At 59.0% G+C, this 19,124-nt stretch overlaps 1 protein-coding gene across 1 annotated transcript in view; it reads left to right on the top strand.

The window, feature by feature from the left end:
* Positions 1-437: 437 nt before the first annotated feature.
* Positions 438-19,124, top strand: part of LDB3 (LIM domain binding 3) — a gene marked incomplete at its 5' end in the record, with an annotated part of 50,405 nt that continues 31,718 nt past the window's right edge. Inside the window, 4 exons of the mRNA XM_080640568.1 lie at positions 438-787; positions 5,275-5,478; positions 10,383-10,552; positions 11,001-11,037. Coding sequence (XP_080496694.1) covers positions 438-787; positions 5,275-5,478; positions 10,383-10,552; positions 11,001-11,037 — 761 coding nt within the window. The remainder of the gene's footprint in view (positions 788-5,274; positions 5,479-10,382; positions 10,553-11,000; positions 11,038-19,124) is intronic.

The raw sequence follows: 19,124 nt of genomic DNA, 5'->3' as shown, positions 1-19,124 counted from the left end.
TGCACCTCCACTCTGCCTGTCCACTACCAGCTGGGGGGCCCCTTCACTGGCCATGTGGGGGCATCACAGTCTGGGGTCAGAAGAACAGGAGGCTGGGCTGTGCCCACCAGGGGCCCTTACTCAGGAGAAGGAGAAACAGACATGGAGTGGAGTTGGGTGCCCCCCACCCACCCATAGTCCCTTGCTCCAGCCTCCTCTAGCCCTGCAGGCAGGCAGGCTTGGCTTAGCTTGGCTTTCTGTCCAGGGGGTGCCAGCTCTGGGCCAGGAGCTTTGTGCCCCTGCTCTTCCTGACAAACCCCCTCTTCCAGGTGCGCTGTCTGCCCCCCTGAGCTCAGAGCAGCAGCTGGGCCGCGGGCCTGCACTAACCCTCTGTTTCAGGTCCACACAGAAGCACTGGATGCGTGTGGCCTCTCACTGCTCTCTTCTCTCTCCCCTGCATGGCGGCTACCCTGTGCCAGGACCCTGCTCTGGACACCAACCCCGAGGTGCTGGCCGGCCCGGGCACGGAGGTCAGGCAGACCTTTAGCGCTTCCTTCTCCCAGACCTCCGCCTTCTCCTCCCACATGGAGGCCTCTGACCCTGGTCCTCCTCGGGGCAGCCCGGGGGCCAAGACCAGCCCGGAGGGAGCCCTGCACTCGCTCAGCCTGAAAGTGCCCCAGGGCTCGAGCCAGCCCAGGCAGTATAACAACCCCATTGGCCTGTACTCGGCAGAGACACTGAGGGAGATGGCTCAGCTGTATCAGATGAGCCTCCGAGGAAAGGCCTCAGGTGCTGGACTCCCAGGAGGGTAGGTAACGGGCACAACTCTGCAAGGTGGTCTGGGGCCACCTGGGTCCTCAGTGCTCAGTAGAGCCTGGTCAGGTGATCAGAGTGAGGAGCTGGCCTCCATCACCAGCCCCAACCCCAGGAGGGCCCGCAGGCTGAGAGCTGGGAGCAACTGCTGCTGGCGTTGGCGTGGGCCAGGCTCATTGCTTTGCACAACTACCTGGGGGAAGGCTGGATTTGCAGAGGGAAAAACAGACTTGGAGAGGGTTAAGTTGAAGTCCAGCAACTAAGTGGCCCAGCTGGGCCTGAATGCAAGAGACTCTGACAGCCAAAACTGTCACCCACCCCCCACCCCCAGGACAGGACAGAGCCTGCTGCCTGCAGGAGCTCTGGGCAGGGGGACAGGCTCATTCTCACCCTTCCAGGAGCCTGGAGGCAGGGACAAGGAGGAATTAGAGAGGCGGGAAGGCAGTTCTCTAAGGCTAAAGTGATCTGGGAAGGCTGCCTGGAGGGGGAAGTATCTCAGCTGGGTTCAGAGAGACTTGGCAGCAGTGTGAAGGGGGTGGGCTTGCCGGGCTGACCCTGCTGGGGTGGGGCCGGAAGGAAGCAGGACCCCAAGGAGACGAGGGCTGTGCATAATGGTAGCCACTCTGCCTGCTGAGGTCTGGCTGGTAGGACCCTGTGAGCACAGGAGTTAAAAACCCAGAGCTGGCAGGGAGGATGGGCGGAGGGCACTGCAGGGGCGGGGAGGAGCCTCAAGCAGAGCCTGCGGTAGTCCCTGAGTGCTTTCTGCTAGTTATCTCATTCTAATTCTCCAGGGCCCCGTGCAGTCCGTCTAGTTCTCCCTAATAACTGTGTGCTTGAAGCAGAGCAGGCTGAGTGGAGGCGTGTGGTCCAGTGGTTAGGAGGGCAGCTGGGAGGACTGAGGGCAACAGCGCGCACAGCACTGAGCTCTGTTCTGGAGGCTCAGTACATACTACCCTCCACTACCTGGGGGCGCACAGCTGGTACACCAAGAGCCAGAATTGTAACCCAGATCAGTCTGACCCAAGCCCATGCCCTTCTTTCCCTCATGCCCTTCTTTTGCCCATGCCACAGAAGGTACCGGGTGCTCCACAGTTCACTGCTCCCCAGAAAACCCCCTTCCCCAGGTCCCCAGCTCTCTCAGATCCTGAGTGAAGCTGGCCTCGGCACTTCCCGGGTAGAAGGTGGCAGAGCCATACACCCCCGGCTCTTTCCCCAGCAGCTTCTGCCAGAAAACTCCAGGAACGGCAGCACAGAAACGGCCCCTCCTCTGCTTGGATGGGCTGGTAACTCTTCTTGGTCCCCTTGGGACTGGCCTGTTGTGAGGCCCACCTTACTAAGCCCTCAGTCTGGTCTGGGCCCCTTCTAACAACCATGTGCTTTAACGAACACATCTCTCTCAGCAACTTCAGAGGTGGCATCATTTCCTCCCATTGTATAGCTGGGAAAGAGAAGCCCAGAGAGAGTGAGTAATACGCCCAAGGTCACACAGCTAATGAGTGGCAGATAGGACTGGCACCTGGGTTGACTTGACTCCTCCCTGCATGGCAATAGGGACCCACCTACCTGTCCTGGGAAGTCAAGGCCAGCCCCACCCCCACTTCCCATGGCTTCCAAGGTGCCCTCCTCTGGGCACAGGGACTTCTGGGAACCTGACAAGTATTACAGTATAACTTGACACTCAGAGCACCGGGGGCCGGCGTGTCCTCCAGGGAAGCCGGCTGGGGAGGGAGCGCTTCCTCCAGAGGGAGGCCGGCAGGCCATGGGCAGGGCGGAGCCTGCGAGCTGCGCCAGCCTGGGCAGCCTCTGCTGGGTCGAGGCGCTGCCTTCACCAAGTGTCCAGATGCTCAGAGTCCGTGCACTGGACACGGAGCCCACCCGAGGCTCTCCTCTCAGTATCTGTTCAGTTTGCACAGCCGTCTGTGCAGCAGGCGCTGCCACCTCCCTTTCATGAATGAGGAGGCTGAGACAGGCGACTTGCCCAGTCACAGTGTCAGGAAGAGGCAGGGTCAAGATTTGGACTCTGTCCAGTCTGGCTTTAAAAGGAAGTTCCTTCCCCAACTCTCTCTCTCTCTGAGCAGTTTGCAGTGTGGTTTCTTGGGCAGCGTCTCTCCTGGGAGGCATGGAGAAGACGAATGAGGTGCAGGGACAGTGGGCCTGAGCATGCCTGCAGCCTCTTCTTGTTCTCTCTGGGGCTGGACTGGAGGCAGCGTCTGCCAGGCCACCCTGCTGTGAGGGCCCTGGGCAGGTCTCACAGCTCTGGGGCCTCTGAGTTATGTCTGCTTCAGGCCTTCCAGCCCCCAGGTCTGCAGACGGGAGCTAAGCAGGGGGCAGGAATCAATGCCAAAGAAGGAGCTGCCTGCCCAGGCAGGGCAGAGGCAGCCCCAGAGGTCCACGCTGCCCTTTGCAGGGGGCATGGCTGGCCAGGGCAAGAACTGACCCTGCAGCTGTCAGCACTGGCCAAAGATGGAGAAGGGATGGGAGCTCTGCGCTGGCCCTCTCCTAATATAGCTCCACTGGCAGCTATTTTGAGACTGGGAGGACAGAGGACATTTTATCAGCTCTGACACACGGGCTTGGGGCTGAGCAGGACCCTGGTGAGGCTGCTCAGGGGCCTGGCTCTGGCCTGGATCCCTGGGGTCTTGGCCAAAGGATGAGCAGAACCAGGCCAGCTGGGGCCCAGGCTCCCCTGTCAGAGCCCACCGTGGTCAGATCTGAGACGCTGGCAGAGTTTGGGTCAAGGACACTACATGCACTCTTCCGCCCTCAACCCTCCAGGCCTCAGATACCGGCAGGATCTGCTGGGGCAAGGAATTTGTGCTCAAAGGGATTAATGCAGGCAATGCCTCCCCCAAGGAGTGGGTGCTCCGGAGGCTCACTCAGAGGAAAGGGCCAAGGGGCCTCTGTGGTACCCAAGACAGGCTGCCTGCCTGAGGCTTTCCTGCCATCAGCCTTGGACCCAGACTTCTGAGCCTCCTTGCTCCTTGCCCTGCCTTGTTGCCCATCCAGGGTCTTTAGGAGCCGTCACTGGAGCCCGCACAGACCCCACACCTCTGTGTCCAGGAGGACTGGCCACCGCTGCCTGCCCCTCCCCTGAGAGGGAGGGCAGGTCCCTGGGGTTGGGGGTAACCCCACCTTACATACACCCTAACCCCATGCAACTCCTGCCCAGGGAGCAGAACTCCCAGAGCCCCCACTGAACAAGGGCACATCCAGAGCTGCTGTCTGGCCAGGAGGTGCCTGGGAAGCCAAAAGTCTCTGCCAGGCTGTGTGGGGGATGCATGTACATGTGCCCTTAAAGGTGGACCAGAGCCCTTCTTCCTGGCAAAGCTTTGGGCACTAGGGACCCACCGAGGAAACGCCGCTGTGGGACTCAGCTCGTCGCCCCTCTCGGCACTCTGGCTGGCTCTGCCCCACTGCGGGCCCTGGCCCTGGCCGAGCCACCTGGCCCAGCCTCCCTGACAGCCCTCCTCTCTGCTTTCTCTCCTCCCCAGGTGGTAGCCAACTCTCCGGCCAAGTTAGTATCGAAGGAAAGCATGTGTGTGCTCTTGCGTGCATATCCCAGCATGCGTCGGTCTGGACCACGTGTGCCTGTGCCAGCATGTGTCTGTGTGTGTGCATGCGTGAGAGGGGGTGCATTTGTCTCGAGTGCGCCTGCATGTGTGAAGCCGCGAGTGTGGAGGGAAGCGCAGGGAGGGGTTGCCAGGGCTCGGCCTGACACCCCTGCGTGCAGTTCTCCATCTCGGGCAGCTGCCCAAGGCCAGCAGGTGGCTTTGGGGCGGAGGGGGGGGGCGCCGCCTGACCTGGGTTCTTCGTGAGCCTGAAGATCTCTGTCCTGCGGGACCCTCAGCAGGCTGCCCCTGACCTTGTCTTTGCCTGGGGAGCACCTGCCTGTCGAGGGGAGAGCCCTGATGGGTAGACTGGCGGGCCACACAGCAGGCAGGGCATGTGGGGCCTGAGCCAAGCCCTGCTCGGAGGAAGAAGCTCGCCCGAAACATCCGGAGGAGCAGAACGCTGGCCACCAGGGGGCGGCTGGCAGGATGAGGCCTCGGCAGAGGAACGAGGCCACCTTCTCCATATGGCCGCCCAGCGGGGCTGCTTTCGCCTTGGCCCGTCCGGGACTCTGCTTAGGCTGCTGCTGCCTGGCCCCGTGGCCCAGCACCTGTGCCACACTTCCAAGCCCTCTCCCCCACCCATTTGTCTCTGCTTCCTGGCTGTTGTGGGGAGAGCTTCCAACGCCTGGCGCCCCTGCTGGCCCTGGGCGGTGGCTCGCCTGAGCGGGGCCCAGGGATGGGGAAGCCCAGATGGGCAAGAACAGCCTCTGCAGAGGGCTTTGGGGAGTGCGAGGATTTCCAACCTGACCCGGGATCAGACTTCGGGAGGTCTCTCCTGACACTCCACAGCCCTCCCTGGATGGCCCAGGTAACACCACCTGTTGCCCTTCTCTCCTCCCCCCTCCCCCCCTGCTCCCCCTGCTCCCCCTAGTGCGGACTACCAGGAGCGCTTCAACCCCAACGCCCTGAAGGACTCGGCCCTGTCCACCCACAAGCCCATCGAGGTGAAGGGGCTGGGCGGCAAGGCCACCATCATCCACGCGCAGTACAACACGCCCATCAGCATGTACTCCCAGGACGCCATCATGGACGCCATTGCTGGGCAGGCCCAGGCCCAGGGCAGTGACTTCAGTGGGTAAGCGCCCTCCCTCCGCAGTGGCTCCCAGCTCACACCTCAGCCGCTGGCTGGGCCTCATCCCTGGGGCTGAGGTGCAGGCTGCCGCACCAGCAGAGGCGTTAGGCATCAAGACCAGCTTTCCTCCTTGGCCTTGGCTTCCGGGGCCCAGCCCAGGGCCCAGAACATGGCGTCCTCTCTTCAGAATTAATCTCCGGGCCAGCTGTAGGAGAAGGGGAGAAACGCAGATATGGTGACTCCTCCACGTGCTATCACAGCCTCTGCCTTTCCCGGGCCCCGTGGGACTGGGTTAGAAAGAGACTTCTGGAATCTTGTTAACCAGAGTCACACTCTCACTCTGGATAGTCCAGTCTCCCCTAACTGAGCCTTTCTTTGGAGGGAAGTTGCTGCATTCTTCCAAAGATGAGGGCGATTCAAATGTGTGACTGGCTTCTTGTTTAGGAAGGGCTGCAGGCCACAGCCTCCCGGCTCCTGCTCCTCCTGGCTGCCCCAGGCAGCCTGACCCCAGGGCCGAGGGACTAAGGCAGGGGTGGGCAAACTTTTTGACTCGAGGGCCACAATGGGTTCTTAAACTGGACCGGAGGGCCGGAACAAAAGCATGGATGGAGTGTTTGTGTGAACTAATAGAAATTCAAAGTGAAGGAGCTGAGGGGAGAGCAAGAGAACCCTCTGCTCTTTCGGCTCCGCTGGCCGGATAGAACAGCCGAACGGGCCGGATCCGGCCCGCGGGCCGTAGTTTGCCCACGGCTGGACTAAGGGCATCGGGGTCCCTGAAATTTGCCTGTTCTCCACTTGAGGGCTAAATAGGGAAGAGTTGGCTGAAAATCATTTGTGGATGAAACTGCTAATAGTGCAAACATTAATGAGAACCTCTTCCTCTTTTAAAAAATAATATATTTTTATTGATTTCAGAGAGGAAGGGAAAGGGAGAGAGACATTAATGAGAAAGAATCATTGATCAGCTGCCTCCTGCACACCCCCTACTGGGGATCGAGCCTGCAACCCCAGCATGTGACCTTGACCTGGGTTCTTTGTGAGCCTGAAGATCTCTGTCCTGCGGGACCCTCAGCAGGCTGCCCCTGACCTTGTCTTTGCCTGGGGAGCACCTGGTTCACAGGTCGAGGCCCAATCACTGAGCCACACAATCTGGGTGGGACCTCTTCCTCCTTTTGTCTTTCTCTCTGTTTCCCTTAGTTTCTCTTTCTCTCTCTTTTTCTGTGTGTGCTTCTGCCTCTTTCACTCTCTCTTCTCTGCCTCTGTCTTTCTCCTGTCTCACATACACACACACACAGAGTCTCTGACTGTTTTCTGCTTGGGAATGACATGACTGTTGATTTTCAGAACTGACGGATTATCTCTTTGGCCAACATCTTATCCCTGACTCAGTATCCCTAGCAACTCAAGGCAAAAAAAAAAAAAAAAATCTTAAAATGATGTACTTTTTTTTCTAAAACTAAGAAAAACAAATGTTGTAAGTGGGATAAAGGGGTTAAAAAGTCCCAGAAAACTCCAATAGTGTTTGACCTTTGCAGAACGCAGCCATGCTGTGAGTGCAGGATGGTGGGGGAGGGCAGGGGCGGGGGGGGGGGGGGGCGGTTGGTGGGGGGAGAGAAGGGCGCCTGGCAGCGGAGGCGGTGCTTCCTGGGGCCACCAGGGGGCGGAAGCTGCTTGCCCTGGAGCTGTGGGTCTCAAACTGGCCTGGCTCAGGCAGAACTCTAGACAGTGTTGATTTAATTCCATGGCTCGAAGCAGAAACTATGATAATACAATTTTAAAAACACAACCTTATCTCGTGTATACCCAGAAAAACAAAACTGCCTGGCTAAGCCCAAGAGATGACAGGGATCTCCTGCTAACACTTGTTTGCCCCACATGTGGCAGGCGTGTCCTTGGTGTGCTCCTAAGGGTGTCCACAGGCGCTAAGGGGAAGCTCAGTGGCAGATAATGGAAGAACTGCTCTGCAAAAGAACTTGATTTTCTGCACTGGGGAAAAGAACGCTATTGTTTGGTCTTTCTAACATGAGGCACATTGACCTTATCTAGTCTTCTGGAAGGACTGTTCCCATCGCCCTGCTACCTCTCCCGGCCCTGCCTGCCCTTCCGTCCCCTCCTCCTAACGCAGCCCTGCAAGGCTGGCGCGTGTAAGAGCTGCCCTCGGTGCGGGGCCAGCAGGTGTTCCGATTCTGCTGTGAATTTCCATGATGCCTTCCTCACTGATGGTTTTCTTTTTGTCTCTCTCTTCCTCCTTTATTCATCCCACTCCCATAACTCATTTCTGATCCCAACCCTGCTCCCCTGTGTGTGCGCCGCCCCTGCCATCCCCTGATGGACACACACTCACTGCTGGGCTTTCCTCTTCTTGGCAGGGCGTCGCCGCTGGCGTAAGTAGACCCCACAGTGTCTGTTCCGTCGTCCATCTGCCTGGTTGTGGGACGGTGTGGGTTTGGTGGGATGTGTCTGCGGACAGTGCCTCTGTCTGTGTTCTCACGCCCACCTCACAGCCACACGACAAGCCCTGCAGCCTGTACAGGCTTGTCTTTGGGGGTTTGCCCCAAATAATGTCACTGTGGACACAGATGAGAGTAAAAGCACGCATGCTGGCCCCCGGCTGGGGTCTCTGTGTTCTCCTCGCCATGCTTTGAGGGGATCACCCGGCCTTTTCTGTTGGCACTGGGGCATTGTAGACCCGACGTTCAGCATCCACACTGGCCATTACTCAGGGCAGAGGGTGATAAGGGGGTGATTAGAAGCCCCTCTCCAGACCCCAGAACCTGGACCTGAAGGAATCAGTGCTGGCCAAAGCCATCCAAGGGGGGCCAACGATGAGTCAGGCTTGAGGGCAGTTTGAGTGGGTAAATGCCCCAGGGTGACCTTAACTTGCGGTGACTCTGGAGTGTTTTTGGTGGCAAGAAGGCTGTGCTGGGAGGGGCTCCAGAGAACAGCCTCAGACCCAGGGTCCCAGGACGCGGGGCCTGTTCCACTCTCTGCGTCTATTCTCCTGAGCCCCGGTCTTAACGAGGTGCAGAGTGCCGTTGCGGGCTCCCCGGCTGGGCTGCAGGCTCGCCTGGTCTCCGCGCAGGTGGTAGGAAGGGGCCGATGACAGAAGCCCCAGCGACACATTCCCAGCAGCCCGGAGCCCTGGGAGCTCTGGGAGGACTGGGAATACCTCAGGGCACATTCTGGGGAGACGCCAGCGAAGGCCTCTGGCTGCTTCCTGGCACAGATTTCGGTGTGGGCAGGCTTACAGGCGAGGCCTGGCCTGGGTCTGCACCCCTGGCCCACGGCACCGTCCACACTTCCTCCTGGCAGAACAGGGCGCCCTAATTGTGCCTTCCCATTGCCCGCCTCACCAAAGACAGTAGGCACAGCCTCTGCTTTGAGACCCTTGGGAAATCTGCCTGTGCTGGAAATGGCACCCCCAGTGAGACCCCACCCTTCTCTGCTCCTGGTCTGACGGGATCCTCCCTGCCTGGACCCCGAGGGATTCACTGATCTTCCCCATGGACCCCAACCGCAGGCGGCTACCTGTAGCTCCCTGGCCAGGGCACAGCCTTCAGGCAAGGAGGCAGCTCCACCCGTCTCTGTCTCCTGTTGTCACCTGTCTTTACCTGCTGCTGTAGCCCACCCTGACCCAGATACAGGGTGCCAATCCCAAGAGGCTCCTCCTGGGAGACTAGACCAGTGCTGGAGGGCTCCTTGGTCAGAGGGTAGAATATGTGGGAACTGAGGAGGCCCCTCCAGCCAGCTGCCCCTGGGGATGCAGGGAGAGGCAGCCTGAGAGACGTTTCTAGGCATAGAGTGTCTGGGGTGTCCGAGGCCCAGCGTGCAGAAGTGGCCTTCTGAGCCCTGTCACTGTGAGGTCTGATGGAGAGAACGCTGGGCTGGGAGCCGGGAAGCCTGGCTCTGACTCTGTTGGGGCCCCTACATGCTGTAACTGGGAGTTAGTCTTCTGTTCTCGCTGGATCTGTTTAAGCATCAGCACGTGCCTGGGCTGGGCCGCTGGCTGGGGAAGCAGGCATTAGTGCTGTGAGCTCCACCTGAGTCACGGCAGGCTGGGCTGGGCAGCCTGCATCCTTGCCCTTCTGGCCAGGGGGAGTGGGCACCCAAAAAGCTTTTGATCTATCCTGCTCTGCAGTCTGGTCCAGGCTGGGAGGCACTGAACCCAAGCGGCTCTGGGGGCCCTTTTGGCTCTGATATAGGATTAATTTATTCAACTACATTTTGAGCACCTACTATGTGCCAGATCCTGGGAGTCTAAGGTAAGGGGAGGCCACCAGGTCCCCCTCAACAGGCTGGGGCAGAGACTAGGAACCCTCCTGCAGCTCCACTCCCAGCTCCTCCAGGGCAGAGCCCCCTATCTGCAGGTGATACCCCCCACATGGCCTCGTTGCTGTGTTTCTCACCCCCACCCCACCCTGTTGTGCCTGCCTGTGTGTAGCCAAGCCACAGCCTTCAGCCCTCTCCTAAGGCAGTCACGGCATTGGGGGGGGCGGGGAGGTTCCCCAAATGGCCTGTCCTCACTTAGCCCCAAACTCAGGGCCTGCTCAGGGCGCTGGAAATTACTTCTGATGTCTCCTGCCTCCTAGCTCCTTAAAGGAGATGCAGCCCTGAGGCGGGGATGTCCTCAGGTCTGTGCCTGCAGCTGCATGGGGAGGGGTGCTGGCTGGAGGGGCCTGAGCCTCCTGACCCTCTGTGAGAGGAATCACTGTCTAACCGTGACCACCCTGAGCACTGAGCACCCAGCTGACTCCACCCCGGGCTCTCAGATGGCAGTGGGGAAAGGGCATGGTGGGTTCAGACAAGTAGGGACCACCGTGGGGGTGCCAGGGAGTCAATGTGGGGGAGGGGAGGGGGGAGGGACCAGGCTCCACCCAGCCCTCGCCCACTGTCACTCTGCATTGCAGGAGCCTTCCCGTTAAAGACCTGGCTGTGGACAGCGCCTCTCCCGTGTACCAGGCTGTGATTAAGAACCAGAACAAGCCGGAAGATGAGGCTGATGAGTGGGCCCGCCGCTCCTCCAACCTTCAGTCTCGCTCCTTCCGCATCCTGGCTCAGATGACAGGGACTGAGTATAGTGAGTGGGGCTGGGGGGCGGGGCAGAAAGGGGAGGTGCTGCGGGGCCATGAGGGTCCTGGGTCCCACTCCACAGTCCACAGAAGCCAGGGAGTTGAGCCCCTGACCCCCTGAAGCTGAGCTGGCCTTGAGATAAACAGCGGCCTGTGGAGCCCTTCTGGGCTCTGGGGCAGGCAAGTGACATGAGCCTTCTGCTCAGCGCCCTGACCAAACAATGGGCAGCAGGCTTGCATGGTGTTTCCAGGCAAAATGACTGCCCAGAGCTGGCCACGTCTCTGACCACTTGCACCCAGCACCCTCTGCCCAGCACACAGCCTTTCCCTTCCTAGTTTATAGGCTGGGATAGATGACGTCCAGTCATGGGTGGGGACTCAGTGTCCACCCAGCTCTGGTAGCTTTCTCTCTTATGCTCCCGATTTTCCTCCTGACCAGCAACTTTCTACCCACAGTGCAAGACCCTGATGAAGAAGCTTTGCGAAGGTCAAGGTAAGTGCCTGGACTCAGGCTCTGTGGCCTTGCCCCTCCTAATCCCATCCCTCCCCGGCAGCCCCCAGGTCACATGACTTATGGAAGGCACCTCTCAAGTTCATGAATTTGGAAACTCCTGGCCCCTAAGGGGCTTCAGCAGATGCAGGGGCCTTTGTCCAGGTCGGTGAGGTGGGTGCCTGGAGCTGAGTCTCTATCCCCTGGGCCCAGGCATGAGGACTTGGGCTCCCCTGGTCTGTCCAGGGCCGGGGGCAGGGCTGCTTTGGCCTTTGCTAGGCTGTTGAGAACGAGGGCATCTCTCCCTGTGAGGGCACCGAGCCAGCTGCCTTGCCTGCACACCCTGTGAGTCTGGAGGCTAGGCGCCAGGAGGCAGGCACCAGGAGGGCTGTGCTGGGCATGGGCATGGGCGCGGGCGCCTGAGCCCCGACTCACTTGTCCAGACAGTGAGGTATCAGTTCCATAAATTGCTCAAAATACAACAGCTGCTGCAAGGAAGGACAAGCCCTGGGCATGAGGATGGGCTTGTGCAGGACTAGGTGTCTCAAGGTCAAGATAGGGTTTCTGAAACACTGCAGGTCTGAGGCCACAGCCACTAACCTGCCACCTGTGGCCTGTCAGGTGCTCATGGACCATGCATGAGGGGGCACGCTGCCCAGGCACCCACTGGAACCCACTAGGGTCCTCCATGATGTGGCATCGAGCCCAATGTGACTGTGCGGTTACTGTACTTTGGGTGCAGATGTCACCTGCATGTTCTTCCTGAGAGCATCCGCCCTGGAAGTGCACCCTGTGTGGCTTCTGTGGGAGGATGGGGCTCAGAGCCGCCCTTCCACTCTTGGCCAAGCTTTCTGTCCTTGGTAACCTGCGTGGCGTGGCCACAGAATGGTGCGGGAGTGGAACTCGGGCCACTGGAGTTGGTGTGGACTTTCTTTCTGAACCTGTTGCTGCTGATCCAAAGTGCTCCCACTCTTTGGCTGGGGCTTCCAAGCCTAAAGGTCCCTCTGGGCCTGCTAACAGCAGCCTGCAGGTCCCGTGGCAGTTCCTAGCCTGTCAATGCCTGCGACGTGCCATCTGCGCCTGGAATGAGATGATGTTTGATTTAGCTCGAGAGTTAGTATCTAGCTGTATTTTTTAATTTTTTATTTATTGGGTTGAGAAGCGGGGGGATGTTGTTCTACTTACTTAAATGCATTCATCTGTTGATTCTTGTATGTGCCCTGACTGGGGATTGAACCCACAACCTTGGCATATGGGGATGATGCTCAAACCAACTGAGCTACCTGGCCAGGACCAGCATCCTGCCCTATGTCCCACTGCTCCTGTGTGCTATTTCCGTGTTTGTCCCACCTCCCCTTTGAAGCCATCCATATACTAGTAGATGCAGGCGCTTAGCCTTACCTGAGACTTGATAAGTGCTTCACAGCACTTTTCCGCCCCCCCCCCACACCCCCCCCCCCCCCCACACACACACAAAACAAACAGCTTTAAAGTCCCCAGGTTCCTTCCAACAAGAAGCCGGCAGGGGGCCTGCTCTCCCTCCCATGAGGCAGCCCTGCCTCTGGCCCCTGCTCCCTCTGGTGTACTTCTGGCCACTCTCCACTAGTACTAGTACCGAGGCGGGAGAGTACTGGTGGCGGCAGATTGCAGGAACTCCCGTCTTTGTTTTTCCCTGGGATATTTTTAGGCACTGAGAAGTTATTGGGTGAGGAGACACAAAAGGCAGTATTGAGGGGGCCCCAGGCCTCGTCGTTGGCCTGTCCTGGCTCTCAGAAACACCTCCTGCAGCCAGTCCTGCCTGGTTCTGTAGATAGAGGGAGGCTAGTCCTTCTCGGCTGGCTGGCTGAAGCCATGAGCCTGCTCAGCCCCCAGCAGGAGGCAGGGCACCTCCCTGCGGGCAGACAGTGCCGGGCGCCCAGCTGCCTCTGGGATAGCAGCACAAATGGGGCCTCCACACGGAAGCTGAGCCTCTAATCTCAGAGAAGTTGCCAGCCTCCCTGGGACAGTGGGAAGGCCAGGTCCATGTGAGGCAACCCTGATGGGGCTTCGTCCCAGGCAGGGCCGGAATTTGTGAGGAATTGGGATCCCTCTGGTGTAACCATCTCAGAGGACCCCAATGTGTAGAGATCCCTGGTCCCCACCTGGTGGCACCACTATTTCCAAGTGCAGTCTCTTGTTCACCTAATGCTCCCGTAAAGGGCCTTCCTCTCCAAGCCCCCAGGTGAAGGAATAAGGCTGATTGCAGTGATGAGCTCACAGGAGGTGAAGGGGAGGGTTGCCTTGCACACCCCTCCACAAGCAACATGCCCCCCCACCCAATCCCTTTTCCAAGCCCATCGGGGTTCCTTTTCCTCGCCTCACCTGGCCCTCCCAACAGCCCAGGACCCCGAAGTGTCCTCCCTCCCCACAGAGTCCTCCCTTCCTGGGAACACTCAGCTCTGTCCCTGCACCTGGACCACTCCGGAGCCACCTGGCTCAGGGCCCTCCCTCAAAGGGAGCCCTCGTGAGGAGCAGTGGGCAGCTATCGGTAACGAAATTACCTGCATTTTGTGGACATGTTGTCCTTGGTATTCTGCCAGCCTAGCAAGTTTGAAAGCTGTAGCTGGAGAGACCAGGACAGCCTAGATGTCCCCTGAGCAGCCCTTATGGGAGTCCGGGACCTCTCTCCCTTTCTTCCTCCCTCCCCTCTCCTTTTCCTTCTCTCCCCACTCCTCTCTGGCTGGCTGTGGATTTTCAAACAGTTCCAAACAGAATAGGCTCCCTAGACTCAGGCGCTCTGGCGCTCCCTGGCTCCCTGAGCTGTCCCTGAGCCGATGCAGCGGCTGCAGGCCTGGCTGGGCAGGGCTGCGCTGCGGCTGCGGCCTGGGTGGCTCTCCGGGGTGGTCTCTGGTGCTGTTGGCAGGGCTGTGTGGCCTGGCTGCGGGGCCTCTGTCCACGCTGTCTTACCCCTTCTCTTGACCTCGGAGAGGCTGGCATGTGGAAGGTGGTTCTGATGCTGAGACTCCAGGTGGCTTAGGCCATTCATGATGCCTCTGGGCCTAGGCTTCCTCTTGGCATTAGGATGGTTTCCAATATGTTAGCAGTGGTCCCTCTGTCAAACAGAATCTTACAGAGACCAAATATGCAGGGCTCAGGTGTGGGGAGCCCACCAGGTAATGCCGATAGGGGCGGGTGCCAAGTGTAAATGTGGGGACTCGGGACTGTTACACGGAGATGTGTAAGACGAGCGTCCTCTGGTTTTTAAAGACCTAAAACTGATCTTCCCGATTTTTATATGCTGCAATTCACTTATTGAACCATTTATTTTTAGATAATTGCAGATTGACATGTGGTTGTAGGAAATAATACAGAGAGCACCCTTTACCCCAATGGTAACGGCACAGCTGGGTTGGCCACTGGCAGTCCCGTGCAGAGCCCTTCCACCCCAAGCCTTCCCCGCTATTGCCTTTTTATAGCGACACCACCTCCTTACCACACCCCTCCCTACCCTGTCAACTGCTAAACGGTGATCTTTTCTCCATTTCTATAATTTTGTCATTTTGAGAATGTTGTATAAGTAGGATCATAAAGCCTTTGGCCTGTGGGACTGGATTCTTCTGTCAGCCTAATTCACTCCCTCTCCTCATACACATCTCTTCTCCCATCCCTCTACCCCCAAATCCTCTGGATTCCGGACTCTTCCCAGCCCCTGGCCAGTGTCTCTCCCAAAGAAGCACCCCGCTCTCATTTTTCACTTGCGGGTTCCTCTGCTTCTTGGCAGCTAAGACCTGCCCTCAAACCAAGACCATCGCCCTCTAAAAGCCCTCCCCCAACTGCCTATCCACCTGTTGCAGTCTCCTCATACCCTCCTCTCATTTCCCAGTGCTGATTGAGCACCTATGGTTCGCTCGTGTCTTTTTGTTGCTGAGTAGTAGTCCATGGTCTGGGTGTAGCAGTTCCATGTGGCGGGCTGGGACCTTGGGCCACCATGCGCCTCTGGCCTGCAGGTGTGAGAGGCCCTTGCAGCCAGGCAGGGTCAGGATTCCGGCATCCATGTCAGTGGCCTTTCCCAGCCTCCTCCCTCCATTTCTGTTTCTGGCCCTTTCTTCCCTGCTTTTCTTGTGCCCTAACTGAGAGGCTGTGGGTTGAGCCCCAGAGCCCTGCTGGTGGGAAGTGGAGGAAGTCCTGGCCCTGTATGTGTGCTGGCAGTCTTGTGAGTATGTGTGCACGCGTGTGCTGGCGTGCTCAGGCCCGGAAGGGCAGGGCCAGGCATGGTGTAATACGGCTTCTCTCTGGGGACAGACAAGGGTTGGCAGAGAGCGGGCAGCACAGCGAGGTGAGAGGCCTGCTCGCCCAGCCTCATCACAGGGACAGGTGTTTCTCCTTCCTCATGCCCAGCGAGGGCTCTGGGCCCAGGAGGGGCCCTTGCCTATGTGGTTCAGCCTCGAGATCCCACAGCCAAAGCAGCCCTGCCCAGCCCTCACCACGAGCCAGGGAGAGCCAGAGGCCAGCCTCGCCACTATGTCCTCAGGCCTCCAGCCAGGCTTCACGCCGCCACTCACTCGGATCCAGGCTCCGAACTGGTCCTTGGGACTCTGGTCTTGACCCAAACCAGGCCTGACCATTTAGAAAGTTCCCATGGAAGGCAAAGCCTCTCCAAGCCAAACCCCTGCTCCCATGACCTCTGCCCCCCTCCCTCAGACAAGAGGCTGGCGGACACATCCCCTAACCCCTTTCTTTCCCTTTTCTCTCTTCTCTCTGTTTCTCTGTCTCTGGGTCTGTGTCTGTCTGTCCCTTTCTCTCTTTCTCTCTCTCTCTCTCTCTCTGCCACAGGGAAAGGTTTGAAACGGAACGTAACAGCCCACGTTTTGCCAAATTGCGCAACTGGCACCATGGCCTTTCAGCCCAAATCCTTAACGTTAAAAGCTAAAAGACTGTCTGGAGCCCCCCGCCTGCCACTCCTCCCACAGATCTGGCGTGTGAGCCCCACGGTGATGCTTGACTATGTAGAGCTGTGCTGGCCCCTTCGTAGTCAGGGCGGCACCGCACCCACGCACCTCCTCAGTGCCACCCTCACCGCCCCAGGCAGCCCGTGCCTCCACTCCCCGCCCAGGGCCGTAGCCTAGTTCAGAGAGGATGTGATGGGGTTTGCTGGCCTAACACCCCAGAACTAAGGGAAACAGCTCGCCCTGGTGGATTCCCTCAGCTGCTGGGAGAGGCAGCCCTGCCCAGTGCGGTCTGGGAGGAGTCGCCCATAGAGCAGGGTCCTGGGAGGAGGCCGACTCCCTGCCCCATTCCCTCCCTTGCTGCCCTCTGGGCTGGAGCCCGGAGGAGAGGGAGCCCAGGGTAGATGCGGCAGGCCCTCTGCCTGTGGTGAGGCTGGCATGTGCTCTCCCCTGTGCCGTGTGCTAGCTGCCCAGCCCTCTCTCCGGTACAGATAAGCATGCTCATTCTGAAATAAAGAGGATTTGAAAGAACAAACCAGCCTCAGTCCTGCTGTGCTGTGCGCATCATCCAGAGGCACAGGTCTGAGCCAGGGAGGGACAGGCACCCCAGGGGCTCTGCCCTCCGCCAGTTTCCCCCGCAAGGGTCCTATCTGGGTTGAAAGCTCAGGCCAGAGAATGCACATGGGAATCTGTGCTGTGCCAGGTGGGCAGCCCTAGGGTCCCACAGGGCAGTATATATTGGTGGGTGCACAGGGGCCCCTGCCTCTGCTGCCACCCCCAGCTGCAGCCAGGAAGGCACTGCCCCTGCTCGGCCCTATGCCGGGGGCAGAGGGGCTCAGGAGGGCACGCCTGCATGGAGGGGCAGGCACAGGGGACAGGAGGCAGAAGAGGTGCCCGGTGGAGTCTTGCTGGGTCAGGAAGGCACAGGGGACCTCCAGCTGGTCTTGCTGGCCCCGTCCACCCACCTGGGACCAGTCCTCGTCCAGAGCGTTTGGGAAGGGCCAGGCTGGCAGACTCACCTCCTCCCACCTTCTGTCAATCCATCAGCCTGGTTCCTGAAAGCAAAACCCACTGGCTGAGAACATGACACCAACTGCACTTAGCAAACAGAGGCAGATGCCACACCCCTCAGGTCGCCCTTGCCGCCCCAGGATTGGCCAGAGCCTTGCTCCGCTCCTGCTGCCTGGGCACAGGCTTCCTCTCTGCCTCCAAGAACCTTGGCAGTCCCATCTGGAAGGGCTGGCCAGGGAGGCTGCTCTATCCTGCCCACATCCCAGATGCTCTCCAAACCCCTGCCAGCCGGCTCCGTTTGGGCCTCCTATCTCTTCCCATTTCTAGCGTCTGCCCTGAGCCAGGCAGGGCCAGTGTGCTGAGGGATCAGCCGGGAGATGGAGCGTGCTCCTGCCTGCACCGAGGCCTCCTGAGCGCACGCACCATGTTTAGCTGAGACCCCTGGGTGGGTTGTGGGGCTGGGGGCTGCCAGAGAGAGGCCCCCGGCAGTGAGTGTCCTGGGGCTGACAGAGGACCTGAGCCAGTCAGTCAGAACAGGTGGCCTCTCAGTTCCCTGTCCCGACCCCGGGGTGTGGAAGCCCTCCTGGCGCTCTGGAAGGTTCCCAGGATCGCCCACCGGCCCCTGCAGGCAGCCATCCGTGCAGGGCTGTCCTCACACAGCAGCCCGTGTACGCCTGGCTGCTGCGGGTGCCAAAGAAATGAGAAAGCGCTGGCGTGGCCGTCCGTGGCTGACCCTACGGCAAGGTTGCTCGCGTGAGGTCTAGAGGCAGGGCGTGCCCCTCGACTGGGTATCAGAGCAGGCTTCCTGGAAGAAGGGCCTGGGCTCTGGCCCTCAAGAGCAGTTAGGGTCGCTGTGCAGGTAGGCAAGGCTGGACGGGGAGGAGAAGGGGTGTCCCAGAACCCCAAGTTAGCCACTGTGGCTGGGATGGAGGCAGTGCAGAAGGCGTTTGGTCAGGAGTGGTCGGAGCTGGAGTGCGGGCTGTGGGGTTTTGACTGTGGCTGGAGCTAGTGAAGGTTGCCGGGTGCTGTGGCCTGTGGGGAGCGCGGGCCTGATCTCGAGGGTGTCATTTACACAGACTGCAGTGTCCACGGGCCCTGGCGGTGACCATGCGGAGTGACGTGGTCAGGGCGCCCCGAGCCACAGCCAGTCTTCAGGCTGCAAGATGAAACGCTGACCAGGCGGATGGCATCATGAACACTTTAAAGACCAACCGACTGGGTTCTGTAATCCAGTCAGTAGAGATGTTCATGTTCCATTCTCTGAACTAATACAATAAGCACTGTCACCCCAATAATAGCACCCCCAACACCATCAACCACAACACCTCCACCATCACCAACAGGCCAGCCTGAGCCCAATAACCACAGAGCCCAAGCCCAGCACCTCACCAATCTGTCCATAATGTCCTTTCCGTACCCAACCACTGGCATCAGTAAGACTCACAGTGGTCGGCAAACTCAATAGTCAACAGAGCCAAATATCAACAGTACAACGATTGAAATTTCTTTTGAGAGCCAAATTTTTTAAACTTAAACTTCTTCTAACGCCACTTCTTCAAAATAGACTCGCCCAGGCCGTGGTGTTTTGTGGAAGAGCCACACTCAAGGAGCCAAAGAGCCGCATGTGGCTCACAAGCCGCAGTTTGCCGACCACGGAGTAAGAGCATCAACCAAAGGCCAGCACAACAAACAGGGCACAGGGTTGGCATGCTCCACCTTGATGCCAACTGGGTCGAGGGACGAGATGGCCTGCAAAGGGGACCGGAGCCAGCCTGTTTCTCCTCTCGCCACACCCGCTCCTGAAGCCTTGAGTAGTTGAATACAGTTGGTTTGGTTTGGTTCTTGTTAGATATTTAAAGTGAATTATGACCAAGGCAAGAGGCAGCTGTAGATGCCTAAGCCTGGCTGGGGTGATTTCGTGGACCCTGGCTTTACGCGCAGCTGGGGCCAAGTAAGTGCTCTGCTTGCTCACCAGGACACCTTCCTTGGGGTTTGGGGGCTAATGAAACTTCAGGCAGGAAACAGCCCGGACAAGACCCTGGGCACATGCTGCCCAATCTCCTGGGGCCTGCTGCTTGGTGTCTGCAGACAGTGCTGCTAGGTAGGATGCCACTTGTTAGGCCCCAGCGGCAGCTTGCGCGCCTGCCCCCTATG

This window comes from Plecotus auritus, assembly GCF_963455305.1.
Source record: "Plecotus auritus genome assembly, chromosome: 9".
In the NCBI taxonomy this organism is placed as follows: Eukaryota; Metazoa; Chordata; class Mammalia; order Chiroptera; family Vespertilionidae; genus Plecotus; species Plecotus auritus.
Note: the sequence above shows the minus strand (reverse complement) of the source record. Positions and strands in the feature narration are given on the sequence as shown.